The sequence below is a fragment of the Phyllobates terribilis genome, unplaced genomic scaffold, assembly GCF_046119375.1.
Source record: "Phyllobates terribilis strain yellow unplaced genomic scaffold, ASM4611937v1 Scaffold_3__8_contigs__length_932513732, whole genome shotgun sequence".
NCBI classification, from domain to species: Eukaryota; Metazoa; Chordata; class Amphibia; order Anura; family Dendrobatidae; genus Phyllobates; species Phyllobates terribilis.
The window spans coordinates 289834389-289859702 of NW_027362763.1; the positions used below are offsets into that span (position 1 = coordinate 289834389).

The 25314-nt window shown below is 43.1% G+C and overlaps 1 protein-coding gene across 1 annotated transcript in view; it reads right to left on the reverse strand.

Moving 5' to 3' along the window:
* SLC7A14 (solute carrier family 7 member 14) overlaps positions 1-25314 on the reverse strand; it is a 156045-nt gene that overhangs the window by 38704 nt on the left and 92027 nt on the right. Inside the window, exon 2 of the mRNA XM_073674880.1 lies at positions 12317-12790. Within this exon, the coding sequence (XP_073530981.1) occupies positions 12317-12620 (304 nt within the window). The 5' untranslated portion in view covers positions 12621-12790. The remainder of the gene's footprint in view (positions 1-12316; positions 12791-25314) is intronic.

Genomic DNA, 25314 nt, shown 5'->3' on the forward strand with positions numbered 1-25314 from the left:
TCCTAAGGTGGATCTTCATCTGCGTGACCTCTCGGCATGTTAATATATTGTCGGTGACAACCTAATCTTCTGTAGTTTAAAACTTTTCTGAATACATTTTTTATAAAGAGGTTGTCCACTACTTTTACATTGATGTCCTATCTTTAGGATAGGTCATCAATATCTGATCGGCTGGGGTCCGACACCCAGCACCCCTTTTCAGCTGTTATCGTTGTCGATGTTAATTAGAATAGGAGGCGGATGTGCAGTACCTTGGGGCGGCCACTACAAGTATATGGCCAAGCTCCACAAGGAAATACTTCCGGCCGGTGGCAGCCACCGATAACAGCTGATTGGCGGGGATGCCGGGTGTCGGACCCCGGCTGATCAGATAGTGATGCCCTACTCAAAGGATAAGGCATAAATGTAAAAGTAGTGGACAACCTCTTTAAGCAGGCTGCAATGATGGCAAGCATAAGGCCTGGGCTACACTGCGACTTTCTTTAGCCCTACTGATTGATTTTAAATATCACATCCACCCAATTAAACACAACTCAATGTTTTGCTTTGGACTGCAGGTGTAGCTACATAGCTAAAATCAATCCATAATGATCCAAAAAGCAGCAGTGTAGCCCAGGTCTTATACATACAAATTAAGAAACTCCATTGATGTAAATCAGGAATAGTCATCTGTAGGTACAACGTACTGGGAATATTACCATGCCTAAAGCTGGAGTCACACCACCATATTTTATCTCATCTGAGAGAATAGGGCTGATTATGCTATTCACTCAAACTTTGATCAGAGACTAATGCGATTTTCTCAGAGGAGGAAAATTGTCTCCATCTTCTCCATTCTGTCAGTCCGTGAAAATCGGACTGCACTCGGATGTCATTCAACTGGTGTCCGATTTTTTAATGGACCCATTGACTTGCATGGCCAAGTACGATCCGGATATTGGATGCAAATCGTGCATGCTGTGATTTTTTCCTTGGACAGACTCAGTCCAAGGAAAAATTCAGAAATGTGCCCGGCCCCATAGAATAAAACTGGTCCGAGTGCGATCCTTAGTTTTGTCGGATGGCACCCGAACTAAAAATACGATCATCTGCATGAGCCCTAAAGTGACAGTTTTTGCCACACAAAACAATGTACCTGTTACTGCAATTGACTATGTTGGGGTTTATTTCTTTCCCTTGGTACAGCAACTATGTAGTCATAGGTGTAGGTCATAGGTGACCAGTTTTTGCCCTTATATTATTCCTGCTGCTCTGCTAACTATGCCGATTATTTGTTGCATTTTTAATCCACAATATGGTCTCAGAGATATCGGCCTAATTTTTATAGTCTTTAAAGGGAACCTGTCAGCAGGATTTTGCTAAGTAAACTACAGGCTTTGTCATGTTGGGGCTGTTGCACTGATTAAAATGACACCTGAGGTGAAGAAATCCATCTTGTGGTTCTTGTGTAATCAGTGTTTGCAGTTCGGAGTTAATGATATGCTGGTGCTCTGGGGCAGGACTGTAGGCAGGGTCTTATCCTGGTGCTCTAGGCCAGATCAGCAAGATAAGACCTGCCCACAGGCCGCCCCATAGCACAAGTATGTTCCTCATCATACAGACAGCCAGACAGAGAGACAGATAGACAGAAAGACAGCCAAAGAGACAGATAGACAGCCAGAGACAGAAAGACAGCCAAAGATAGATAGTCAGAGTCAGAGAAACAGTCAGAGACAGAGAGCCAGCCAGAGAGAGAGACAGCCAGTCAGAAAGAGACACAGCCAGGCAGGGAGAAACACAGCCAGCCAGAGAGAGAGAGATACAGCCAGCCAGAGAGAGAGACACAGCCAGACAGAGACAGCCAGCCAGAGTCTCTCTGTCTCTGGTTGTCTATCTGTATCTGTCTCTGACTGTCTCTGGCTGTCTATCTGTGTCTGTCTATGGCTGTCTATCTGTCTCTGGCTGTCTATCTGTCTGACTGCCTCTATGATAAGGAACATACTTGTGCTATGCGGCAGCCTGTGGGCAGGTCTTATCTTGCTGATCTGGCCTAGAGCACAGGATAAGACCATGCCTACAGTCCTGCCCCGGAGCACGGGCATATCATTAACTCAAAAGCACAAAAACTGATTACACAAGAACCACAAGACGCATTTCTTCACCTCAGTTATCATTTTAATCAGTGCAACAGCCCCAACATGATAATACCTGTAGTTTACTTAGCAAAATCCTGTACAGGTTCCCTTTAACAAGGGGATGTGGCTCACAGAGTACAGAGTAATAATGCACAGCACCCTAAAGACACCCGCCCCAGAAAATCCTGTGAGCCACGACCCCTTGTAAAGAGCATAAAAATTAGCACCAAATAAAAAGGCCCACATATCTGGAACCGTATGGCGACTTTAAAAAAACAAACAAAAAATAAACGGAATACTGGGGAAAAGTGGGAATAAAATTAGAGTGAAAACAGGGCAGATTTGATGTTGTAACTGGTCCTCTTCTAATATTCTACCCTATTATGCTGTGTGTAGCCTTACAAGTGACAGTAAAAACAGTAAAAGACCATCACTGACCTTTCATTCTGCCACTGAGGAATACTCACTTTACGATGTAATAAGAAAGCCTACAACGTCAACTCTGGTTTTACAAATTTAATGAGGCACATGTCACTGATACCCCTTAGTGACAATGTGAATGAATGACAAACAAGGCAGAAAGAGAACATTCTGACAACAAATACAGGTAGCCCTTGGTTTACACTGGGGTCCTGTTCTGTTACAAAAATATAAGTGTTAGATTAAGCTAATTAGGTAAAGCAAGTCAAGTCTTGGGACTGTAAATCTGATCCGAGTAGCAGGGTGGGTAATAAGAGGAGCTCTGAAAGAGAAACCAATGAAACATAAAACATTACATAGTTAGAAATTGTAGGTTGAATAAAGACCTAGGTCCATCAAGTTCAACCTTTCTCCACCAATTATACATTTTTTGTCACTAAATATAATATATAACTCACAATGTTATGCGTACTGAGGAAACCATCCAGCCCTTTTTAAAAGCTGTTATAGTGTCGGCCATCACTACCTCTTGTGGTCGGGCATTCCACAGTCTGACTGCTCTGACTGTAAAGAACCCTTTCCTGTTTAGGTGCCAGGATCGCCTTTCTTCCACCCGTAATGAGTGCCCCCTGGTCCTTAGTATGGTCTTTGGAAGGAATAAGTCATGTGCCAGTTCTTTGTACTGACCACACATGTATTTATACATATATATAAGATTCTTGCATTGTAGATTTAAGGTCCCTGCATTCTAGCTGTACTATTTATCAGTCTGTTATTTATTGACCACATTAATTGTACCTGTTTTCTACCAATATTGTATATTGTACTGAGTGTGAACAGAGTTTACTGCTTTTCAGCAACACAGCAAAAACAAATAATAATCATTACCCCATTGTCTCCACAGTCAATTTTTGTTTTCACGTTAGCATTTTTCCCTCCCCTTGTTTCAAAAGCAATAACATTTTTTTTTCTCCGTCCACATAGCCGTATGTAGGCTTGATTTTTTTGACGAACGATTTGTAGTTTTGAATGAAACCATTTATTTTACCATAGAATTTATTGAAAAACGTGAAAACTATCCAAGTGGGATGAAATGGTGAAAAAAAATGCAATTCCAAAATCGTTTTTTTTGCATTTTTATGATATTCGTTATAACATGATTCGCCAGGTCGATTATCACAATACCAAACTTGCATACATTTTTTTTATTATGTAAGTAGTAAAAAAAAAATCAGTAAAAAAATGTAAGTTTGCATTTCCATTTTCTGAGACCTGTAAAGATTTTTTTTGTTGGTCGATGGAGCCATGTGAGGTTTTGTTTATTTGCATGGCGATCTGTTGGTTTTATTGATATAAATTTGGGGTACATATAACTTTTTGATTGGATTTTGCTATTTTTTAGAGAGGTATGGTGACTGAAAAAAAACTGAATTCTGGTGTTTTGATTTATTTCCTCTTAATGATGTTGTTTGTATACAGGGCCGGTGTCAGCACCCAGTGTACCCGGGCAAATGCTAGGGCCATGGACCATCAGAGGGGCCCACTCGCTGTCAGGGCCCGGGCCGCTTCCCTGGCATCTGTAGAGCCAGGGCCGCCGATGCTGCTTGATTGCCGGCACTTCACCAGACATGGTCGCGCGCAGTGCGCTATGTCTGGTAGTAATGACACGGCAGGGGCAACACTGGGCCTTTCATTTTGCTTGTGTGTCGCCCCTGCCGCGTCATTGCTAGCAGACACGGCTGTCTGAAGTACCGGCAATCAAACAACACCGGAGGTCCTGCACAGATGCGTGGGGAGAGGCCCGGGCCCCGACGGCGAGTGGGCCCCTCTGATGGCCCAGGGCCCCATGTCTGTGACACGCCGGCGACCCTGCACAGATGAGGGGGAGCAGCCCGAGCCCCGACAGCGAGTGGGCCCCTCTGATGGTCCAGGGCCCCATGTCTGTGACACGCAGGCGGCCCTGCACAGCCACATGGCAGATGAGCTGGACTGGAGACAGGACTGGGGGCAGGTGAGTGAGCCTTGTTGCCAGCTTCCCCAATCTCCATATTTAAAAAATTTCTAATGTGTGTGTGTGTGTGATGTAAATGTCTGTGTATGTCAGTGTGTATGAATGTGTATATATAGTATATATATATTTATGTCCGTTTTATGTGTTTTTAAGAATTTGTGTTCAAATATGTATGTATGTCTGTATGTGTAAGTATTTGTGTATGTGCGTGTCTGCGTATTGCATGTGCGCACACCTGTGTACCATGTGAATGTGTGTATGTGTGTGCATATCTGCGTACTGTGTGCATGTCTGCGTACTGTGTGTGTGTGCGTGCATGTCTGAATACTTTGTGTGTGCACGTCTGCATATGTGAAGGATGAGGGGACAGCCTGGGCCCTCTGTTGTATATCCATATTTCACAGCCGTATCTGTGCATCATGAATCGTGTGTGTGTTAGAGGGACCCACTGAGACTCTTTCACCCGGGGCCCAGGAAAACCTGGAGCCGGCCCTGTTTGTATTGTTAATTAGTTTTATATTTTGATGGACCAAACTTTTACAGCTGCAGATAGCAAATATGTTTATTTTGTTTATTCCTTTATCTTTAATGGAGGAAAATGAGGGTGATTCGAATCTTTATAGTTTTTTAACTTTTTTTAATGTTTTACTTTATTTTTTAGTTTTCTTATGGGACTTGAACCTGCAATAATCTTATTGCTTATACAATGTTCTCTATTACCACAGTATTACAGTATATAGTAAAAATTGCAGTCTCCTATGACGGTCAGCCTGTGGCTGAGCTTCACTGGAATATCAAGATGGCAATGACCTGGGCTTTCAGCAGACTCTTGGCTCTCACAGTAACCCATTGACTCCCAGCGATCATGTTGTGGAGGGCGACTAAAGCCGATGCACATTTAAATGCCGCTGTCAAGAGATGTAGTATTTAGGGCTAAGGGTATGTGCCCACGTAGCGTTTTACAAGCGTATTTGATGCGGATTTTCCGCAGCGGAAACGCTTGTAAAACGCTTGGTAATCCGCACCCCATGGTCCCCAATGAGAATCCGCAAGTTCAATGCCCATGCTGCGGATTTTTCCGCAGCGTTTTTGATGCGCACAAAAAACCGCAGCATGTCAATTAATGTTGCGTTTCTGCATGCGGAATTGCCTTTTCAATGTAATAAAAACGCAAGGCAATTCCACATGTCGAAAACGCGCGAAAAACGCTTGCGAAATTCCGCATGCGTTTTTCCGGGAAAGGACATGCAGAAATTAAGCAGAAATTTTCTGCTTTATTTCGGCAACGTGGGCAAATAGCATAATACAGGCATCATTAAGGAGGGTAATAGGAGGCTAATAAAGCACGTCTAAAGGTGCTTTCACATTGTGCTTTTTTGCATGTTCGTGGGTCCTTTCGGGGCTAGTGTCCGAACACCTCCGCAAAATGCCGACGAAACTATAGAATATAATGGTACCGGTAGATCGAATGTGCACTCTGTCATGCATCATTTTCACCTACTGGAGGAGAACACTCAGACTGCATTTTTAGTCTATGTAGATATTAACATGTTTGTGACCCATGTGTACACAAAAAAATTACATACACTTTTTTTATCTGAGTCACAAATCAAAATCACCCATCACCTATACAAGTCTATGGGTTCATAAAAACATTCTGTCTGTGAGGCTGCAGAAGAAATCAGGACTCAGATACTCAAGTGTGGAGAGAAATGGGATCCAGATATACTGTCATTGGTGAGGAAGAGTCTCTAGGGCTAGAGAAGCAAGCAACAGAGATGCTTCACCTAGACTCGATCCAGGGCTGAAGTTGTATCCGGTACCTGTGGGAAAGACGACAACCAGTTGGGTCTTATGCTTTATACCTGCCTGTAAATACTGGAAGTTACCAAGTAAAGTTCTGGTTGTTTTTATGAACTCTGTGTCCTCTGAATTGATTGCTGCCCTGGTTCCAGAAGAGGAAATTCCTGGAGTCAGAAGAGGCTGGCTGGCCAGAAGTAAGTGGGAAACACCACATACACAGCAGCACACCAGAGCGAGGACACACTTTGTCTGTAGGGTGCCAAAGCGAGCCTGGGCTACAGCTCACCCATGACTACCTTGTTTGGGCACCTTACACTCATTTTCTTAATTGCTGCCTGTGAACAAACCTTTGCCTGGAGATAGGGTTTCGACTGCAAAGTCCAATTAAGCAACAACTTCCAACATTTGGCCAGTTAAAGTAAAAAATATTTTTTTCCTCCATATTAGCTGCCTTAAGGAGGACCTTCCACCGAGTCAAAAGTGGCCAGTTCTTGCTCTTATTGTATTCTGCTGAGTACAATACAATACTGAGTATACCATTTTTTGTTCAAATCCACATTATGATTCCAGAGATATGGGCCTTTATATTTGGTGCTAATTTTTATGGTCGCTAATTTTTATGGGCTCACAGGGTAATAATGCAGAGCAGCCTAAAGACATGCCCATGAGAATCCTGTGAGCCACGCCCCCTTGGTAAATATCGTCTGTACATGTCCCCGCTTAATTGTAAAGTGCTGCGCAATATGTTGGGGTTACATAAATAAAATTATTATTATTATTATTATTAAAGACGATAAAAATTAGCACTAAATAAAAAGCTCCTATCTCTGTAATTGTATTTAGGAGTTAAACAAAACAAAAAACATAACGTACAGGGGTGCAGCAGGAATAAAATAACACAAACTGACCACTTTTGGCTTGGTGACAGATCCTCTTTAATCATATATATTAAGAAGATTCCATGTAGTGCTCTATATGGATTTCAATATGGACAAATACCAGTTAAAGGTGTTGATTGGGCAAAATAAAAACAAAGCTATACAAATCTGCAGTGTGTTACAGGGATTCAGATGAGGCAGCTCCATGGTCTGCGATTACAGCAGAAAGCAAAGTCGTCACCGTTCAAACAGCAGCAGGACCACTGGGACCTGGGATGTGCTGCTGTGGTCAGGTTTCTTCAGCAGTGCATCATCATATACCAAAATAAAAATAGATTACAAAGCTTCTCCTTAACATTACAATATAAAAGAAGGACAGCACATGGATTGCACACTGATGCCATCTGTGCGCTGGTGATTTTCACAGACCCCCAAATTTGTCATTTTGACCCAAGACAAAAATGTATGTGTCTGTGATTTTTGTGGACATACAGTCATGAACTAAAGTGTTGGAATCCTTGAAATTGTTCCAGAAAATGAAGTATTTCTCCCAGAAAATGATTGCAATTACAAGTTTTGCTATACACATGATTATTTCCTTTGTATATATTGGAACAACACAAAAAAACAGAGAAAAAAGGGCAAATTGGACATAATTTCTCACAAAACCCCAAAAATGGGCTGTAAAAAAAGTTGGCATCCTCAACTTAATATTTGGTTGCACACCCTTTGGGATAAATAACTGCAATCAATCGCTTCCTATAACCATCAAGCTTCTTACACCTCTCAACTGGAATTTTGCACCACTCTTCTTTTCCAAACTGCTCCAGGTCTCTCATATTTGAAGGGTGCCTTCTCCCAACAGCAATTTTAAGATCTCTCCACAGGTGTTCAATAAGATTTAGATCCAGACTCATTGCTGGGCACTTCAGAACTCTCCAGTGCTTTGTTTGCATCCATTTCTGCGTGCTTCTTGAAGTATGTTTGGGGTTATTGTCCTGCTGGAAAACCCAAGACCTTGGACGCACACCCAGATTTCTGACACTGGGCACTACATTACGACCCTTTGGTAATCTTCAGATTTCATGATGCTTTGCATACAGTCAAGACACCCAGTGCAAGAGGCAGGAAAACAACTGCAAAACATCTTTGAACCTCCACCATATTTGACTGTAGGTACTGTGTTCTTTTCTTTGTAGGCCTCATTCCATTTTTGGTAAATAGTAGAATGATGTGCTTTACAAAAAAGCTCTATCTTGGTCTCATCTATCCGCAAGACACTTTCACAGAAGAATTTTGGCTTGCTCAAGTATATTTTGCCAAACTGCAGCTTTTTTATGTCTCTATCAGCAGTGGGGTCCTTCTGTGTCTCCTGCCATGCCGTTTCATTTGATTCAAATGCCAATGGATAGTTTGCGCTGACACTGATGCACCCTGAGCATGCAGGACAGCTTGAATTTCTTTGGAACTTGATTGGGGCTGCTTAGCCACCATCCGAATTATCCTGCGTTGCAACCTTTCATCAATGTTTCTCTGTCGTTCACGGCCAGGGAGATTAGCTACAGTGCCATGGGTTGTAAATTTCTTGATTACGTTGTGCACTGTGGACAAAGGAACATCAAGATCACTGGAGATGGACAATTTTGGTTCTCAAGTCCTCAGACAGTTCTGTTCCCCTCTCTCTGCTCTCAATGCTTAGTGTGGCACACACAGACACGCAATGCAAAGATTTTTGTCTGTTTTTGTTTGCGTTGTTCTAATACACACAAAGGAAATAAACATGTGTATAACAAAACGTGTAATTGCAATACATTTCTGGGAGAAATACTTAATTTTGCGGAGCAATTTCTAGGGTGCCAACACTTTTGGCCATGACTGTATGGACCCTGATTCATCAACAGCAGCGATTTTTTTCACCAGTATTGATGAGAGGGTATGTAGGAGTCAGACTCCCCTGATTCGTTAAGAGGCACATGCATCTTAATGATTTGAGGTCTGCAGGCACATAGAGAGGTTTCATACTAGACATAGGACCATCCTGATTGGGGTACACCTTTTCGCAGTGGGATGGCTTTTACGCTTTTTTGATCAAAATAGTGTCTACTAAGTACCGTATGTTATTTACATGTACTATTACTATATACTTATTTACTTACTGCTGGGTATTTTCTCATTGTTTTTATCCTAGATTATGTTTGTTAATGGCCATAGTGTGAATGTGCACCTATACATTGCACCTATACCAACATGTGTTCCAGCTCATTTCTTTGGTTTTGCTAAGAATGAGGCAGGTCTAACAGTAAAATAGGCTAGAGAAATAGACTAGACTAGAGAAATAGAGTCGTATGCAGGCAATCAACATATTCCAATATAAGTTCTCTTTGGGGGACAAAAAAAATAATAAATAAAAAGTATAAAAAGTAAACACACAAATCACAATTTTTCAATCTTTTTTTTTCCTGTAAAAGAGGCTTTACTATGATAAAAAATATTAAGATTGCAACCAAGCGGCACTATAAAATTATCATGCTATTTATCTTATACGGTGAACGTCCCAAATACAATTAATTGTTAGAATGAATGTTTTTGCTCCTTATGTGCCTTCAAAGCCTTCAAAAAAAAAAAAAAGATTCCTCTCAGGAAATTTTTAAACATTTTAACAGCTTAAAGGGTTGTCAGGTCCAAATCGATAAGTCTGCGGTTCCGGGTCAGAAACCGGCGAATCCCCGCAGGGCACAGTGCGTGCGCTGGGGGAATTCATAAGTCTGCAGTCACACAGAGTGACTACAGACTTATCGATTCGGACTGGACAACCCCTTTAACCGAGCTCTGAGAGCTGCTGTTAAACATTCAAGTGCCACTGCTCATGAAATCTCATAGACCTTCTAGCGAAGAGGCAGCGATGGCTTGTATAGTATAAACTATATTTGAAGATGTAAAAAAAAGTAAGGGTTTGCTGTTTTTCCAAAATGGTTCCAGTGACAAAAGACATAAGACAACGCGACACTCAAAAAGCAAACCTCATATTGCTAAAAAGATGGAAAAATAAAAAAGTTATGCCTTTTGGAATGAAACAATATATATAAAAAAAATCAACAAAAACATTATAGTGGGTCAATGTTGGGTCATTTGCATTTTTTAAGTCATTTTTCTATTTTGTCCTGTGGAACTCGTTGCTGTTTTCTGCACAAAATTCTTTAAAATGGAGCATGCGGTTGATGAAGCTTTTGCACAGTAAAGAATGATCTTTATTTTCGTCTCCTAACTTTCTGGCATACATAACTTCTCTTCAGGATGGGACTGGAGTTCATTTGCACAAAAAGTTTGTGAATCGGGTGAAAACATATGAAATGCCTATTTCCCGCTCACAATGGGAAACAAAAAAATACTTTAAGTATTTAATAAAGGCAAAAATTAAATAAACTTTAATAAAGGCGCAAATGAAAATTTGAATAAGGCACAATCAAAAAACAGACAATAAAGGTGCAAAATTGATGATGAATTGTCTTTAAAGGGAATCTGTCACCAGCTTTTTACCACCCAATCTGAGATCAGCATAAAATAGAGACAGAGACCCTGATTCCAGTGATGTGTCACTTACTGAGCTGCTTGCTGTTGTTTTGATAAAATCACCGTTTTACCAGCAGAATATCACTAGAGGACTAGTAAACCTGATGTCATGCAGTCCTCCATATTTATGAGCTTTGTATAACCCTTCCCTCACCACTGATTGATAGCTTTCAGCCTATGCACAGTGTACATAGAAAACTGTCAATCAGTGATGTAGGTGGGGTAATACTGAGCTCAGCATTCAGAGAAGTGGTAGATCTACAGCATAAAAACAGTTATAGTTATAGTTTTTAAGGTTGACGGCAGACATAAGTCCATCAAGTTCAACCTACAGCCCACCATGTTGATCCAGAGGAAGGCAAAATACTGATGGGGCAGGGGCAGTCATTGAGAGCTCAATAGTAGGAGAAAAATCCCTTCCCGACGCCATATACAGCAAACAAACTAAGTCGCTGGATCAATGTCCCATCACAGAATCTAGTGCCCATAACCTGTAATATTATATTTATCAAGAAAGGCATCCAGTCCTCCTTGATTTTTTGTAGTGAATAAACCATTATAACATCATGTGTCAATGAGTTCCATAGTCTCACTGCTCTTACAGTAAAGAATCTGCGTCTGAGATTATGATTAAGCCTTCTTTCCTCTAGAGATATAGAGGATGCCTCCTCACATGCCTAGGTGTATAAAAATCGTTAGAAAGATCTTGGCACTGTCCCCCCAAACATTTGTGCATTGTAATAAGATCACCCCTAAGCCTTCGTTTTTCCAAATTGAATAACCCCAAGTTTGATAACCTGTCTTGGTATTGCTGTCCAGCCATTTCCTTAGTAACCTTGGTCTCTCTTCTCTGCACAGTGATTTTATCAAATCTGCAACAAACAGCCAAGTATGTGATACATTGCTGGAATCATGTTCTGTGCCCATTCATCATGCTACTTACAGAAGGTGTAGAAAAATCTAGTGACAGATTCTCATTAAGGTGTTGATTAGGGATGAGCAGACCGGTGGAAGTTTGGGTTCTGGTACCCGACCCGAACTTTATTCAAAAGCGTGAGTCCAGCGTGGATTTTTAAAGTAAGTACTAAGCTATTGATCTAATAATCTATGTAGTTTGTATTGGGAAATCTAATGACAAATCCTCTTTAGTGGGTGATCGTTGATTGAAGGCGCTGACAATTAGGGACTAGCCCAGAGGGTTTCTTCAGTATGCTTTTGGAACTCCCCATTCCTTGGTGAATGCCATTAAGTATGAAATACTCCCCCCTTTGGTTATAAATGTGCATAACTGCTGCTTCAATAGTAACCTAATATGATTGCAATTTCACCGATTACAACTGACTTTAATATATAATATATACATAATGTACAGTATGCATATGGTACAATGTACAATTACATATATGCAGCATAATTGTACTTTATACAGAAACGTTTCCTAACAAAACTACATCGAAAACAATATTTTTAGCATCAAAAAATTTGATCTGCCAAAACATGAAATATGAGGACACACTCACCAGATAATATGGATGCCACTGCTGCAATTATGAAGGACACAATGACTCCTGGTCCGGCCATTTCCTTAGCAACCAGTCCAGAGACAACATACATCCCAGTGCCAACACAGCTGCCCACACCGAGTGAAACAAGGTCCACTGTAGTCAGTACTCGTGCCAGTTTAGTCCCATGAGATGAAGTTCCTGCTGTTCCTTCCAGCATGGACTCTACTGGTTTGGTGCGTAAAATTCTTGCATTGATGGCATGCCATGTGGCCCCCCAAGGAATCCTCCTCGGATCCAGATAAGAAAGGAAACCACTCATGATTTAATGACCTCTTGCAAAAAGTGTTTAGAATGGTAAAACACAGGTCACTGCAGTTTCTCCCACCATTCAGTTATGGGGTTTTAGTTGAGTTGTATGTGGCTTATATCAAGACAGCAACTCATGATACGACATATGTTGTTTTTCTAGTGATCAAGGTATTAAGAAATCTGTAAAAAAAAGAATACAATAGTGTGGTTAGAAATAGTCACTTACTTTTTATTATGCATGAAATATTTATCTTAAAGGGGAATTCTCAAGTTTGGAAGTTATCTCATACTCATAGGAGGATAACTTCCTGATCGCTGGAGATCCGAAGACTGAGACCCTAAACGACTCCAAGAACCAGGGCTCTGAAAAGCTGCATGTGAAGGGAGCGGTGGACGATAATGCACACAGCAGCTCCAATCATATTTATGAGACTTACGGAGAGAGCCAAGTGCTGCACTCAGCCGGTCTTCAGCACTCCCATAAGAATGAATGGAGCAGCAGTGATCGACCATTACTCCACTCACATGGGGCTCTTCAGGTCTCCATTACAGGGATCGAACTCCTTGCGATCGTGAAGTTAATCACTATCCTATGGATAGGGTATAACTTCAAAACTTTAGAATACCTCTTTAAAGGGAATCTGTCAAGTCAAAAATCGCTGTTAACCTGCAGATATGGGGTTAATCTGCAGGTTATTATGGTTCTAAAACTGTGCGGCCTCAGTCAGTGCTCAGTACAGAGTAAGCGGCGGCTGAAACCACACCCTGGTACGACTGACAGCCGGCTAAGCAGTGCATCAATACTCGGCTGGCTGTTAGTCAGGGGTGTGGTTTCAGCCGCCGCTTACTATGCACTGAGTGGTGACTGAAGCTGCGCCTCTATGACTGAAAGCTGGAGGCTGTGGGGAGGAATAAAGTTAATTTCCTCTCGGGAGCTGGAGTTTTGGGACATGACAGGTTCCCTTTAAGTAAGTTATATTTCCTGGGTGGAAGAAAGCAATGAACAGTATACATAAGTTATACAGATTTAGAGAATGACTAATAAAATTTGCTCCATAGATATAAAAAAGCATTTTAGTTTTTTTTGGATCCTCCATCGTAAAAGCAGCTTTCCCGATACAGATTATTGAGCCTCCCCCTCTTCCTTGGCTAAAGCTCACTATCAGGAGCTTAGTGTCTGGTACATTGTATGTTGCTATTGGTATTATCCCTGCTTACTGTGCTCTTGACAGCTCTCACCTACTCTATCTCATGCACTCTCCATATACTTATCACAAACAATAGGCTTTTTAGGCTTCTGACAACACTCCTAAAATACAAGGGTTATAAATAATAGTTATACAGAAATTCACTTATAGTCTCTCCGCAACATTCATGATGTTATTAACTACCTCTATTATTATTAGTAATATTAATATCTGCTCACTAATGATAGCAAAGACTGTGGCATTACCAGCTCTGCCAAACAAATTCAATATATCATATATCAAGGCTGAACTGCAATAACAACCACAATTTCATAGTTTTTGTGGTAAATTTACATAGAAAATTTTGTTGTTGAGATTTCTGCCTCATAAATCTGTTCCATGTATCTTCATATTTTTTTCTGCAGCACGTGTATGGATTTCCGAAGATTAATGGGACTCTTGCAGACAAATCTGTCACCCCAGATGTGACTACGCAAGCTTCCCCCTAATGCCTTGCAGCTATCACATCACATGATGTAGTGCAGCCAATCAAGAGGAACTATTATAGCCTGTATAAAAGCCTAAGCAAGGATTGCAGTAGCCATTTCAGGGAGATTTTAGGCTAGTGATAGGACATTATAGCTCATCAAAAAAGGCATGAAGACAATCCATAAAGTACTGAACAAATACTGTAATATAGTGGCATGTAAAAGTTTGGGCACCCCTGGTCAAAATTACTGTTATTGTGAACAGTTAAGCAAGTTTAAGCTGAAATGACTACTAAAAGGGCTAAAGTTAAAGATGACACATTTTATTTGTATTTTAGGAAAAATATATATATATTGTAATTTTTTACATTTTAAAAATTACAAAAAGGAAAATGGGCCAACGCAAAAGTTTGGGCACCCTTGGAGATTTGTGTTCTCAGATAACTTTGACCAATGTTTCAGACCTTAATTAGCCTGTTAGGGTTATGGCTTGCTCACTATCATCGTTAGGAAAGGCCAGGTGATGCAAATTTCCCAGCTTTATAAAAACTCAGCCTCTTCTAACCTTGTGCCAATAAATAGAGGCCTTGGGTTCTTCTAAGCAACAGCCTAGCACTCTGAATATGAAAATGGTGGTTGCCTACAAAGTAGGAGAAGGGTATAAGAAAATAGCAACGCATTTTTCAAGTTGCCCTTTCTTCAGTTCGAAATGTAATTAAGAAATGACAGTTAGCAGGAACAGTGGGGGTCAAGATAAGGTCTGGAAGACCAAGCTAAATTTTAGTGAGCACTGCTTGTAGGATTGCTAGAGAGGTAAATCAGGACCCCCGCTTGACTGCAGAAAACCTTCAAAAAGATTTAGCAGACTCTGGAGTTGTGGTATATTGTTCTAATGTTCAGAGACATCTACACAAATATGGCCTTCATGGAAGAGACATCAGAATAAAACTTCTCCTGCATCCTCACCATAAAATTCAGCTTCAGAAGTATGCAAAGGAACATCATTGAAAATCTGTGGCTAGACCTCAAAATAGCAATGCATGCAAGAAGACCCACAAAGCTCACAGAACTGGAAGAATTTTCCAATGAAGAAAGGATAAAAACCCCTCAAACGAGAATTGAAAGACTCTTGGCTGGCTGCAAAAAGCGTTTACAAGCTGTGATACTTCCAAAAGGGGGTGCTACTAGGTGCTAACCATGCAGGGTGCCCAAGCTTTTGCATCGGCCCATTTACCTTTTTGTAATTTTTCAAATGTAAAAAATTACAATATATATATTTTTTTGTACCACAAAAAATCCCAAAGGCATATTGCCTAGTAGCACACTATATGAACCACAGGTAGTGTGCAGTAACAAATACTAAACTCCAAAAGCATATATACCACCAAGAGAAAAAAGAGCGGAGCTTTTATGGCAAAGATAAAAAGGTATAAATTTTATTGACACAAAATTTAAGACAACACAAAAACATATAATAAAAAGACATGTGCAAGGGGGCTAGGAGCAGTAGCAGCGAATACTGACAATACTAGGGGGGGGAAAGGGGGGGAGGGGGGATAGAAATAGCAAAGTGATACATAAATGAATCAATAGATATAGCTTGCATCCATAAAGTGCATAAATCCCCGAACCCCTAACTATGGCAATGGGGCTCCACAGAGTAGAGCCCTACAAATGGACTATAAATTAAGGCAGTATCCAAATTAAGTAATATGTCAGCCATAAAAAGTCCAAATAGCAATGAAAATAGTAATAAAGCCCCTCATTGGGGCATGTAGAAAAAAACCCACAGTAGGGGAGGATGGCAGCTAGACAATGCTTACCCTAGGTCAGTAATCAAATAAGTAGAAGGGAAAGCCCGCTTCCCGACGCGCGTTTCGCGTGTATATTGATCGGCTTTCTCAAGGCACTCATCCCTATCCTGGTATGCATGGCCCCTCATCCCTATCCTGGTATGCATGGCCCCCTCATCCCCAATCCTGGTATGTATGGCACCCCTCATCCCCAATCCTGGTATGTATGGCATCCCTCATCCCCAATCATCCCCAATCCTAGTATGTATGGCACCCCTCATCCCTATCCTGGTATGCATAGCACCCCTCATCCCCAATCCTGGTATGCATGGCACCCCTCATCCCCAATCCTGGTATGCATGACACCCCTCATCCCCAATCCTGGTATGCTTGGCACCCCTCATCCCCAATCCTGGTATGCATGGCACCCCTCATCCCCAATCCTGGTATGCATGTCACCCCTCATTCCAAATCTATTTTAAAAAGTCCACCTAGGGAAGAGAACAGCAAACGCGATTCAAACTATATGTTCTTAATCGTTGCAATGATTAAGAACATATAGTTCAAAAAGCATTTGCTGTTCTCTTCCCAAGGAGGGCTTTTTAAAATATATTTTTTCATGACCTAATAAAACAATTGTTTTTAGAAGATTCGTTCAGCTGGATTTTCCTGGTTCCTCATTGTTTGTCCGGTTGCACTGCTGGTTCCGTGCTGCGATCTTCTAGGTGGGTGAGCTGATTTTTCTCTTTACTTTTTTTCATTCCAAATCTGGTATACATTGCACCCCTCATCCCAATCCTGGTATGCATGGCACCCCATCTCTCTTCCTGGTATGCATGGCCCACTCATCCCAAATTTGGTATACATGGCACCCGCATCCCAATCTTGGTATGTATGGCACCCCTCATCCCCCAATCCTGGTATGTATGGTACCCAATTACTCATCCTGGTATGCATGGTACCCCTCATCCCTATTCTGGTATGTATGGCACCCCATCCCTCATCCCGGTATGCATGGTACCCCTCATTCCTATTCTGGTATGTATGGTCCCTCTCATCCTGGTATGCATGGCACCCCATGCCTCATCCTGGTATACATGACACCCCTCATCCCAATTCTGGTATGTATGGCCTCTTCATCCCAGAAACCTGGTATGCATGGCACTCCTCATCCCCCAATCCTGGTATGCATGGCACACCATCCCTTATCCTTGTATGCATGGTACCTCTCATCTCTATTCTGGTATGCATGGTACCTCTCATCCTGGTATGCATGGCACCCCATCCCTCATCCTGGTATGCATGGTACCCCACATTCCTATCCTGGTATGCATGGTACCCCTCATCGCTATTCTGGTATGCATGGCACCCCTCATCCCCATTGCTAGTATGCATGGCACTCCTCACCCCCCAATCCTGGTATTCATGGTCCCCTCACCCCTCCAATCCTGGTATGCATGGTCCTCTCACCCCCCAATCCTGGTATGCATGGTCCCCTCACCCCCAATCCTGGTATGTGTGGTACCCCTCATCCTGGTATGCATGGCATCCCATTCCTCATCCTGGTATGCATGGCACTCCTCACCCCCCAATCCTGGTATACATGGTCCTCTCACCCCACAATCCTGGTATGCATGGTACCCCTCATCCCTAAATCCTGGTATACTTGGTACCCCTCATCCCCCAATCCTGGTATGCATGGCACCCATCACCCCCCAATCCTGGTATGCATGGCACCCCTCACCCCCCCAATCCTGGTATGTATGGTACCCCTCATCCCCCAATCCTGGTATGCATGGCACCCCATCCCTCATCCTGGTATGCATGGTACCCCACATTCCTATCCTGGTATGCATGGTACCCCTCATCGCTATTCTGGTATGCATGGCACCCCTCATCCCCATTGCTAGTATGCATGGCACTCCTCACCCCCCAATCCTGGTATGCATGGTCCCCTCACCCCCCCAATCCTCGTATGCATGGTCCTCTCACCCCCCAATCCTGGTATGTGTGGTACCCCTCATCCTGGTATGCATGGCATCCCATTCCTCATCCTGGTATGCATCGCACTCCTCACCCCCCAATCCTGGTATACATGGCCCTCTCACCCCACAATCCTGGTATGCATGGTACCCCTCATCCCTCAATCCTGGTATGCTTGGCACCCCTCATCCCCCAATCCTGGTATGCATGGCACCCATCACCCCCCAATCCTGGTATGCATGGCACCCCTCACCCCCCAATCCTGGTATGTATGGTACCCCTCATCCCCCAATCCTGGTATGCATGGCACCCCATCCCTCATCCTGGTATGCATGGTACCCTGCATTCCTATCCTGGTATGCATGGTACCCCTCATCCCTATTCTGGCATGTATGGTATCCCTCATCCTGGTATGCATGGCACCCCATCCCTCATCCTGGTATGCATGGTACCCCGCATCCCTATTCTGGTAAGTATGGTACCCTTCATCCAGGTATACATGGCACCCCCTCATCCCAATTCTGGTATGTATGGCCTCCTCATCCCCCAGAAACCTGGTATGCATGGCACCCAATCCCTCATCCTGGTATGCATGGCTCCCTCATCCCCAATCCTGGTATGTATGGCCCCCTCATCCCTATCCTGGTATGCATGGCACTCCTCATCCCCCAATCCTGGTATGCATGGCACCCCATCCCTTATCCTGGTATGCATGATACCTCTCATCCCTATTCTGGTATGCATGGTACCCCTCATCCCTATTTTGGTATGCATGGTACCGCTCATCCTGGTATGCATGGCACCCCATCCCTCATCCTGGTATGCATGGTACCCCACATCCCTATTCTGGTAAGTATGGTACCCTTCATCCTGGTATACATGGCACCCCTCATTCCAATTCTGGTATGTATGGCCTCCTCATCCCCCAGAAACCTGGTGTGCATGGCACCCAATCCCTCATCCTGGTATGCATGGCTCCCTCATCCCCAATCCTGGTATGTATGGCCCCCTCATCCCTATCCTGGTATGCATGGCACTCCTCATCCCCCAATCCTGGTATGCATGGCACCCCATCCCTTATCCTGGTACGCATGACACCCCTCATCCCTCATCCTGGTATGCATGGTACCCCACATTTCTATCCTGTTATGCATGGTACCCCTCATCCCTATTCTGGTATGAATGGCACCCCTCATCCCCATTGCTGGTATGCATGGCACCCCTCACCCCCCAATCCTGGTATACATGGTCCCCTCACCCCCCAATTCGGGTATGTATGGTCCCCTCACACCTCAATCCTGGTATGCATGGTCCCCTCACACCCAAATCCTGGAATGTCTTTTACCCCTCATCCTGGTACGCATAGCACCCCATTCCTCATACTAGTATGCATGGTCCCCTCACCCCCCAATTCTGGTATGCATGGTCCCCCTCTCACCCCCCAATCCTGGTATGCATGGTCCTCTCACCCCACAATCCTGGTATGCATGGTACCCCTCATCCCCCAATCCTGGTATGCTTGGAACCCCTCATCCCCCAATCCTGGTATGCATGGCACCCCCATCCCCCAATCCTGGTATGCATGGCACCCCTCATCCCCCAGTCCTGGTATGTATGGCCCCCTCACCTTCCAATCCTGGTATGTATGGCACCCCTCATCCCTTTCACGCTGCACACATACAAAAAAATAAACACTTATACTCACCTTTCTTCTCTGTGCTCCAGTGCTGCTGTGTCCTGTTCTGTCAGAGGCCGAGGGAGGAGTGCGGCACCGGAGTACGTGCGTGCCCATACCCTGCTATCCGGCGCCATTTTGCTGAAGACACACTGCAAATGTGTCTTCAGTAAAATGGTGCCAGATAGCGCTATGCGCATGTGCCGATTCTGACGCCTTACTCCTGCCCCGGTCTCCAGCGGAGAAAGGCACCGCGGCAACGCTCCTCCTGGTCAGGTAAGTATGTAAGTATGGCGCTGGAGATCGCGGTATGAGGTCAGTGTCTACGCATACTGCGATCTCCGATGCCATACACACTCCTCTTACCTGTAACGGCTCGATGCGTTCTTCTGTCTGGAGCCAGACTGCGCAGGCGTGTCGCGCTTGCGCAGTCTATAAAGGTTTCAGACAGAGACACGAATCTCCGGTTATATTATATATATATATATATATTCTTCTCATTTAAAGATTTTTCTGTATTTTCATGACTATGAAAATTGTACATTCACACTGAAGGTATCAAAACTATGGATTAACACATGTGGAATTATATACTTAACAAAAAAGTGTGAAACAACTGAAAATATGTCTTATATTCTAGGTTATTCACAGTAGCCACCTTTTGCTTTGATTACTGCTTTGCACACTCTTGGCATTCTCTTGATGAGCTTCAAGAGGTAGTCACCGGAAATGGTTTTCACTTCACAGGTGTGCCCTGTCAGGTTTAATAAGTGGGATTTCTTGCCTTATAAATGGGGTTGGGACCATCAGTTGTGTTGTGCAGAAGTCTGGTGGATACACAGCTGATAGTCCTACTGAATAGACTGTTAGAATTTGTATTATGGCAAGAAAAAAGCAGCTAAGTAAAGAAAAACGAGAGGCCATCATTACTTTAAGAAATGAAGGTCAGTCAGTCCGAAAAATTGGGCAAACTTTGAATGTGTCCCCAAGTACAGTTGCAAAAACCATCAAGAGCTGCAAAGAAACTGGCTCACATGAGGACCGCCCCAGGAAAGGAAGACCAAGAGTCACCTCTGCTTCTGAGGATAAGTTTATCCGAGTCACCAGCCTCAAAAATCGCAGGTTAACAGCAGCTCAGATTAGAGACCAGGTCAATGCTACACAGAGTTCTAGCAGCAGACACATCTCTACAACAACTGTTAAGAGGAGACTTTGTGCAGCAGGCCTTCATGGTAAAATAGCTGCTAGGAAACCACTACTAAGGACAAGAAACAAGCCGAAGAGACTTGTTTGGGCTAAAGAACACAAGGAATGGACATCAGACCAGTGGAAATCTGTGCTTTGGTCTGATGAGTCCAAATTTGAGATCTTTGGTTCCAACCACCGTATCTTTGTGCGACGCAGAAAAGGTGAACGGATGGACTCTACATGCCTGGTTCCCATCGTGAAGCATGGAGGAGGAGGTGTGATGGTGTGGGGGTGCTTTTCTGGTGACAATGTTGGGGATTTATTCAAAATTGAAGGCATACTGAACCAGCATGGCTACCATAGCATCTTGCAGCGGCATGCTATTCCATCCGGTTTGCGTTTAGTTGGACCATCATTTATTTTTCAACAGGACAATGACCCCAAACACACCTCCAGGCTATGTAAGGGCTATTTGACGAAGAAGGAGAGTGATGGGGTGCTACGCCAGATGACCTGGCCTCCACAGTCACCAGACCTGAACCCAATCGAGATGGTTTGGGTTGAGCTGGACCGCAGAGTGAAGGCAAAAGGGCCAACAAGTGCTAAGCATCTCTGGGAACTCCTTCAAGATTGTTGGAAGACCATTTCCGGTGACTACCTCTTGAAGCTCATCAAGAGAATGCCAAGAGTGTGCAAAGAAGTCATCAAAGCAAAAGGTGGCTACTTTGAAGAACCTAGAATATAATACATAATTTCAGTTGTTTCACACTTTTTTGTTAAGTATATAATTCCACATGTGTAAATTCATAGTTTTGATGCCTTCAGTGTGAATGTACAATTTTCATAGTCAAGAAAATATAGAAAAATCTTTAAATGAGAAGGTGTGTCCAAACCTTTGGTCTGTACTGTGTATATAGTATAGGCCACTGTTCACAGCCTTGAAAGCCATGACGAGGGCTGTCTTTCATTTATTAGTAGGCCTTAGCCTACTTTTGGTCTGTACTGTATATATATGTACAATATTTATATATACATATATGTGTGTATATTATATATAAAGATATATATACATATATATATATATATAAATATATATATATATATATATATATATATATATACAGTTATATGAAAAAGTTTGGGCACCCCTATTAATCTTAAGCTTAATGTTTTTTAAAAATTGGTGTTTTTGCAACAGCTATTTCAGTTTGATATATGTAATAACTGTTGGACACAGCAATGTTTCTGCCTTGAAATGAGGTTTATTGTACTAACAGAAAATGTGCAATCTGCATTCAAACAAAATTTGACAGGTGCATAAGTATGGGCACCCTTATCATTTTCTTGTTTTAAATACTCCTACCTACTTTTTACTGACGTACTAAAGCACTTTTTTTGGTTTTGTAACCTCATTGAGCTTTGAACTTCATAGCCAGGTGTATGCAATCATGAGAAAAGCTACTTAAAGTGGCCACTTGCAAGTTGTTCTCGTGTTTGAATCTGCTTTGAAGAGTGGCATCATGGGCTCCTCAAAACAACTGTCAAATGATCTGAAAACAAAGATTATTCAACATAGTTGTTCAGGGGAAGGATACAAAAAGCTGTCTCAGAGATTTAACCTGTCAGTTTCCACTGTGAGGAACATAGTAAGGAAATGGAAGAACACAGGGACAGTTCTTGTTAAGGCCAGAAGTGGCAGGCCAAGAAAAACATCAGAAAGGCAGAGAAGAAGAATGGTGAGATCAGTCAAGGACAATCCTCAGACCACCTCCAGAGAGCTGCAGCATCAACTTGCTGCAGATGGTGTCACTGTGCATCGGTCAACTATACAATGCACTTTGCACAAGGAGAAGCTGTATGGGAGAGTGATGCGAAAGAAGCCGTTTCTGCAAGCACGCCACGAACAGAGTCGGCTGAGGTATGCAAAAGCACATTTGGAAAAGCCAATTTCTTTTTGGAAGAAGGTCCTGTGGACTGATGAAACCAAGATTGAGTTGTTTGGTCATACAAAAAGGCGTTATGCATGGCGGCAAAAAAACACAGCATTCCAAGAAAAACACTTGCTACCCACAGTAAAATTTGGTGGAGGTTCCATCATGCTTTGGGGCTGCGTGGCCGATGCCGGCACCGGGAATCTTGTTAAAGTTGAGGGACGCATGGATTCCACTCAGTATCAGCAGATTCTTGACAATAATGTTCAAGAATCAGTGATAAAGTTGAAGTTACGCAGGGGATGGATCTTTCAGCAAGACAATGATCCAAAACACCGCTCCAAATCTACTCAGGCATTCATGCAGAGGAACAATTACAATGTTCTGGAATGGCCATCCTAGTCCCCAGACCAGAATATCATTGAACATCTGTGGGATCATTTGAAGAGGGCTGTCCATGCTCGGTGACCATCAAACTTAACTGAACTGGAATTGTTTTGTAAAGAGGAATGGTCAAAAATACCTTCATCCAGGATCCAGGAACTCATTAAAAGCTACAGGAAGCGACTAGAGGCTGTTATTTTTGCAAAAGGAGGATCTACTAAATATTGTCACTTTTCTGGTGAGGTGCCCATACTTATGCACCTGTCAAATTTTGTTTGAATGCAGATTGCACATTTTCTGTTAGTACAATAAACCTCATTTCAAGGCAGAAACATTACTGTGTCCAACAGTTATTACATATATCAAACTGAAATAGCTGTTGCAAAAACACCAATTTTGAAAAAACATTAAGCTTAAGATTAATAGGGGTGCCCAAACTTTTTCATATAACTGTATATATACACTGCTCAAAAAAATAAAGGGAACACTCAAATAACACATCCTAGATCTGAATGAATGAAATATTCTCATTGAATACTTTGTTCTGTACAAAGTTGAATGTGCTGACAACAAAATCACACAAAAATCATCAATGGAAATCAAATTTGTTAACCAATGGAGGCCTGGATTTGGAGTCACCCCCAAAATTAAAGTGGAAAAACACACTACAGGTTGATCCAACTTTGATGTAATGTCCTTAAAACAAGTCAAAATGAGGCTCAGTATTGTGTTTGGCCTCCACGTGCCTGTATGACCTCGCTACAACACCTGGGCATGCTCCTGAGGAGGTTGCGGATGGTCTCCTGTGGGATCTCCTCCCAGACCTGGACTAAAGCATCCGCCAACTCCTGGATAGCCTGTGGTGCAACGTGACGTTGGTGGATGGAGCAAGACATGATGTCCCAGATGAGCTCAATCGGATTCAGGTCTGGGGAACGGGCGAGCCAGTCCATAGCTTCAATGCCTTCATCTTGCAGGAACTGCTGACACACTCCAGCCACATGAGGTCTGGCATTGTCCTGCATTAGGAGGAACCCAGGGCCAACCGCACCAGCATATGGTCTCACAAGGGGTCTGAGGATCTCATCTCGTTACCTAATGGCAGTCAGGCTACCTCTGGCGAGCACATGCCACCCCATTCCATTACTGACCCACTGCCAAACCGGTCATGCTGAAGGATGTTGCAGGCAGCAGATCGCTCTCCGCGGCATTTCCAGACTCTGTCACGTCTGTCACATGTGCTCAGTGTGAACCTGCTTTCATCTGTGAAGAGCAAAGGGCGCCAGTGGCGACTTTGCCAATCCTGGTGTTCTGTGGCAAATGCCAAGTGTCCTGCACGGTGTTGGGCTGTGAGCACAACCCCCATCTGTGGACGTCGGGCCCTCATACCACCCTCATGGAGTCGGTTTCCAACCGTTTGTGCACACACATGCACATTTGTGGCCTGCTGGAGGTCATTTTGCAGGGCTCTGGCAGTGCTCCTCCTGTTCCTCCTTGCACAAAGGAGGAGGTAGCGGTCCTGCTGCTGGGTTGTTGCCCTCCTATGGCCCTCTCCACGTCTCCTGGTGTACTGGCCTGTCTCCTGGTAGCGCCTCCAGCCTCTGGACACTACGCTGACAGACACAGCAAACCTTTTTGCCACAGCTCGCATTGATGTGCCATCCAGGAGGAGCTGCACTACCTGAGCAACTTCTGTGGGTTGTAGAGTCCATCTCATGCTACCACGAGTGTGAAAGCACAACCAACATTCAAAAGTGACCAAAACATCAGCCAGAAAGCATTGGTACTGAGATGTGGTCTGTGGTCCCCACCTGCAGAACCACTCCTTTATTGAGGGTGTCTTGATAATTGCCAATAATTTCCATCTATTGTCTATTCCATTTGCACAACAGCATGTGAAATTGATTGTCAATCAGTGTTTCTTCCTAAGTGGACAGTTTGATTTCACAGAAGTTTGATTTACTTGGAGTTATATTCTGTTGTTTAAGTGTTCCCTTTATTTTTTTGAGCAGTGTATATACGGTATATACTTTATCAGCCTTTCAATCCAGTTGTCCAGACAATGGGTTCAAAAA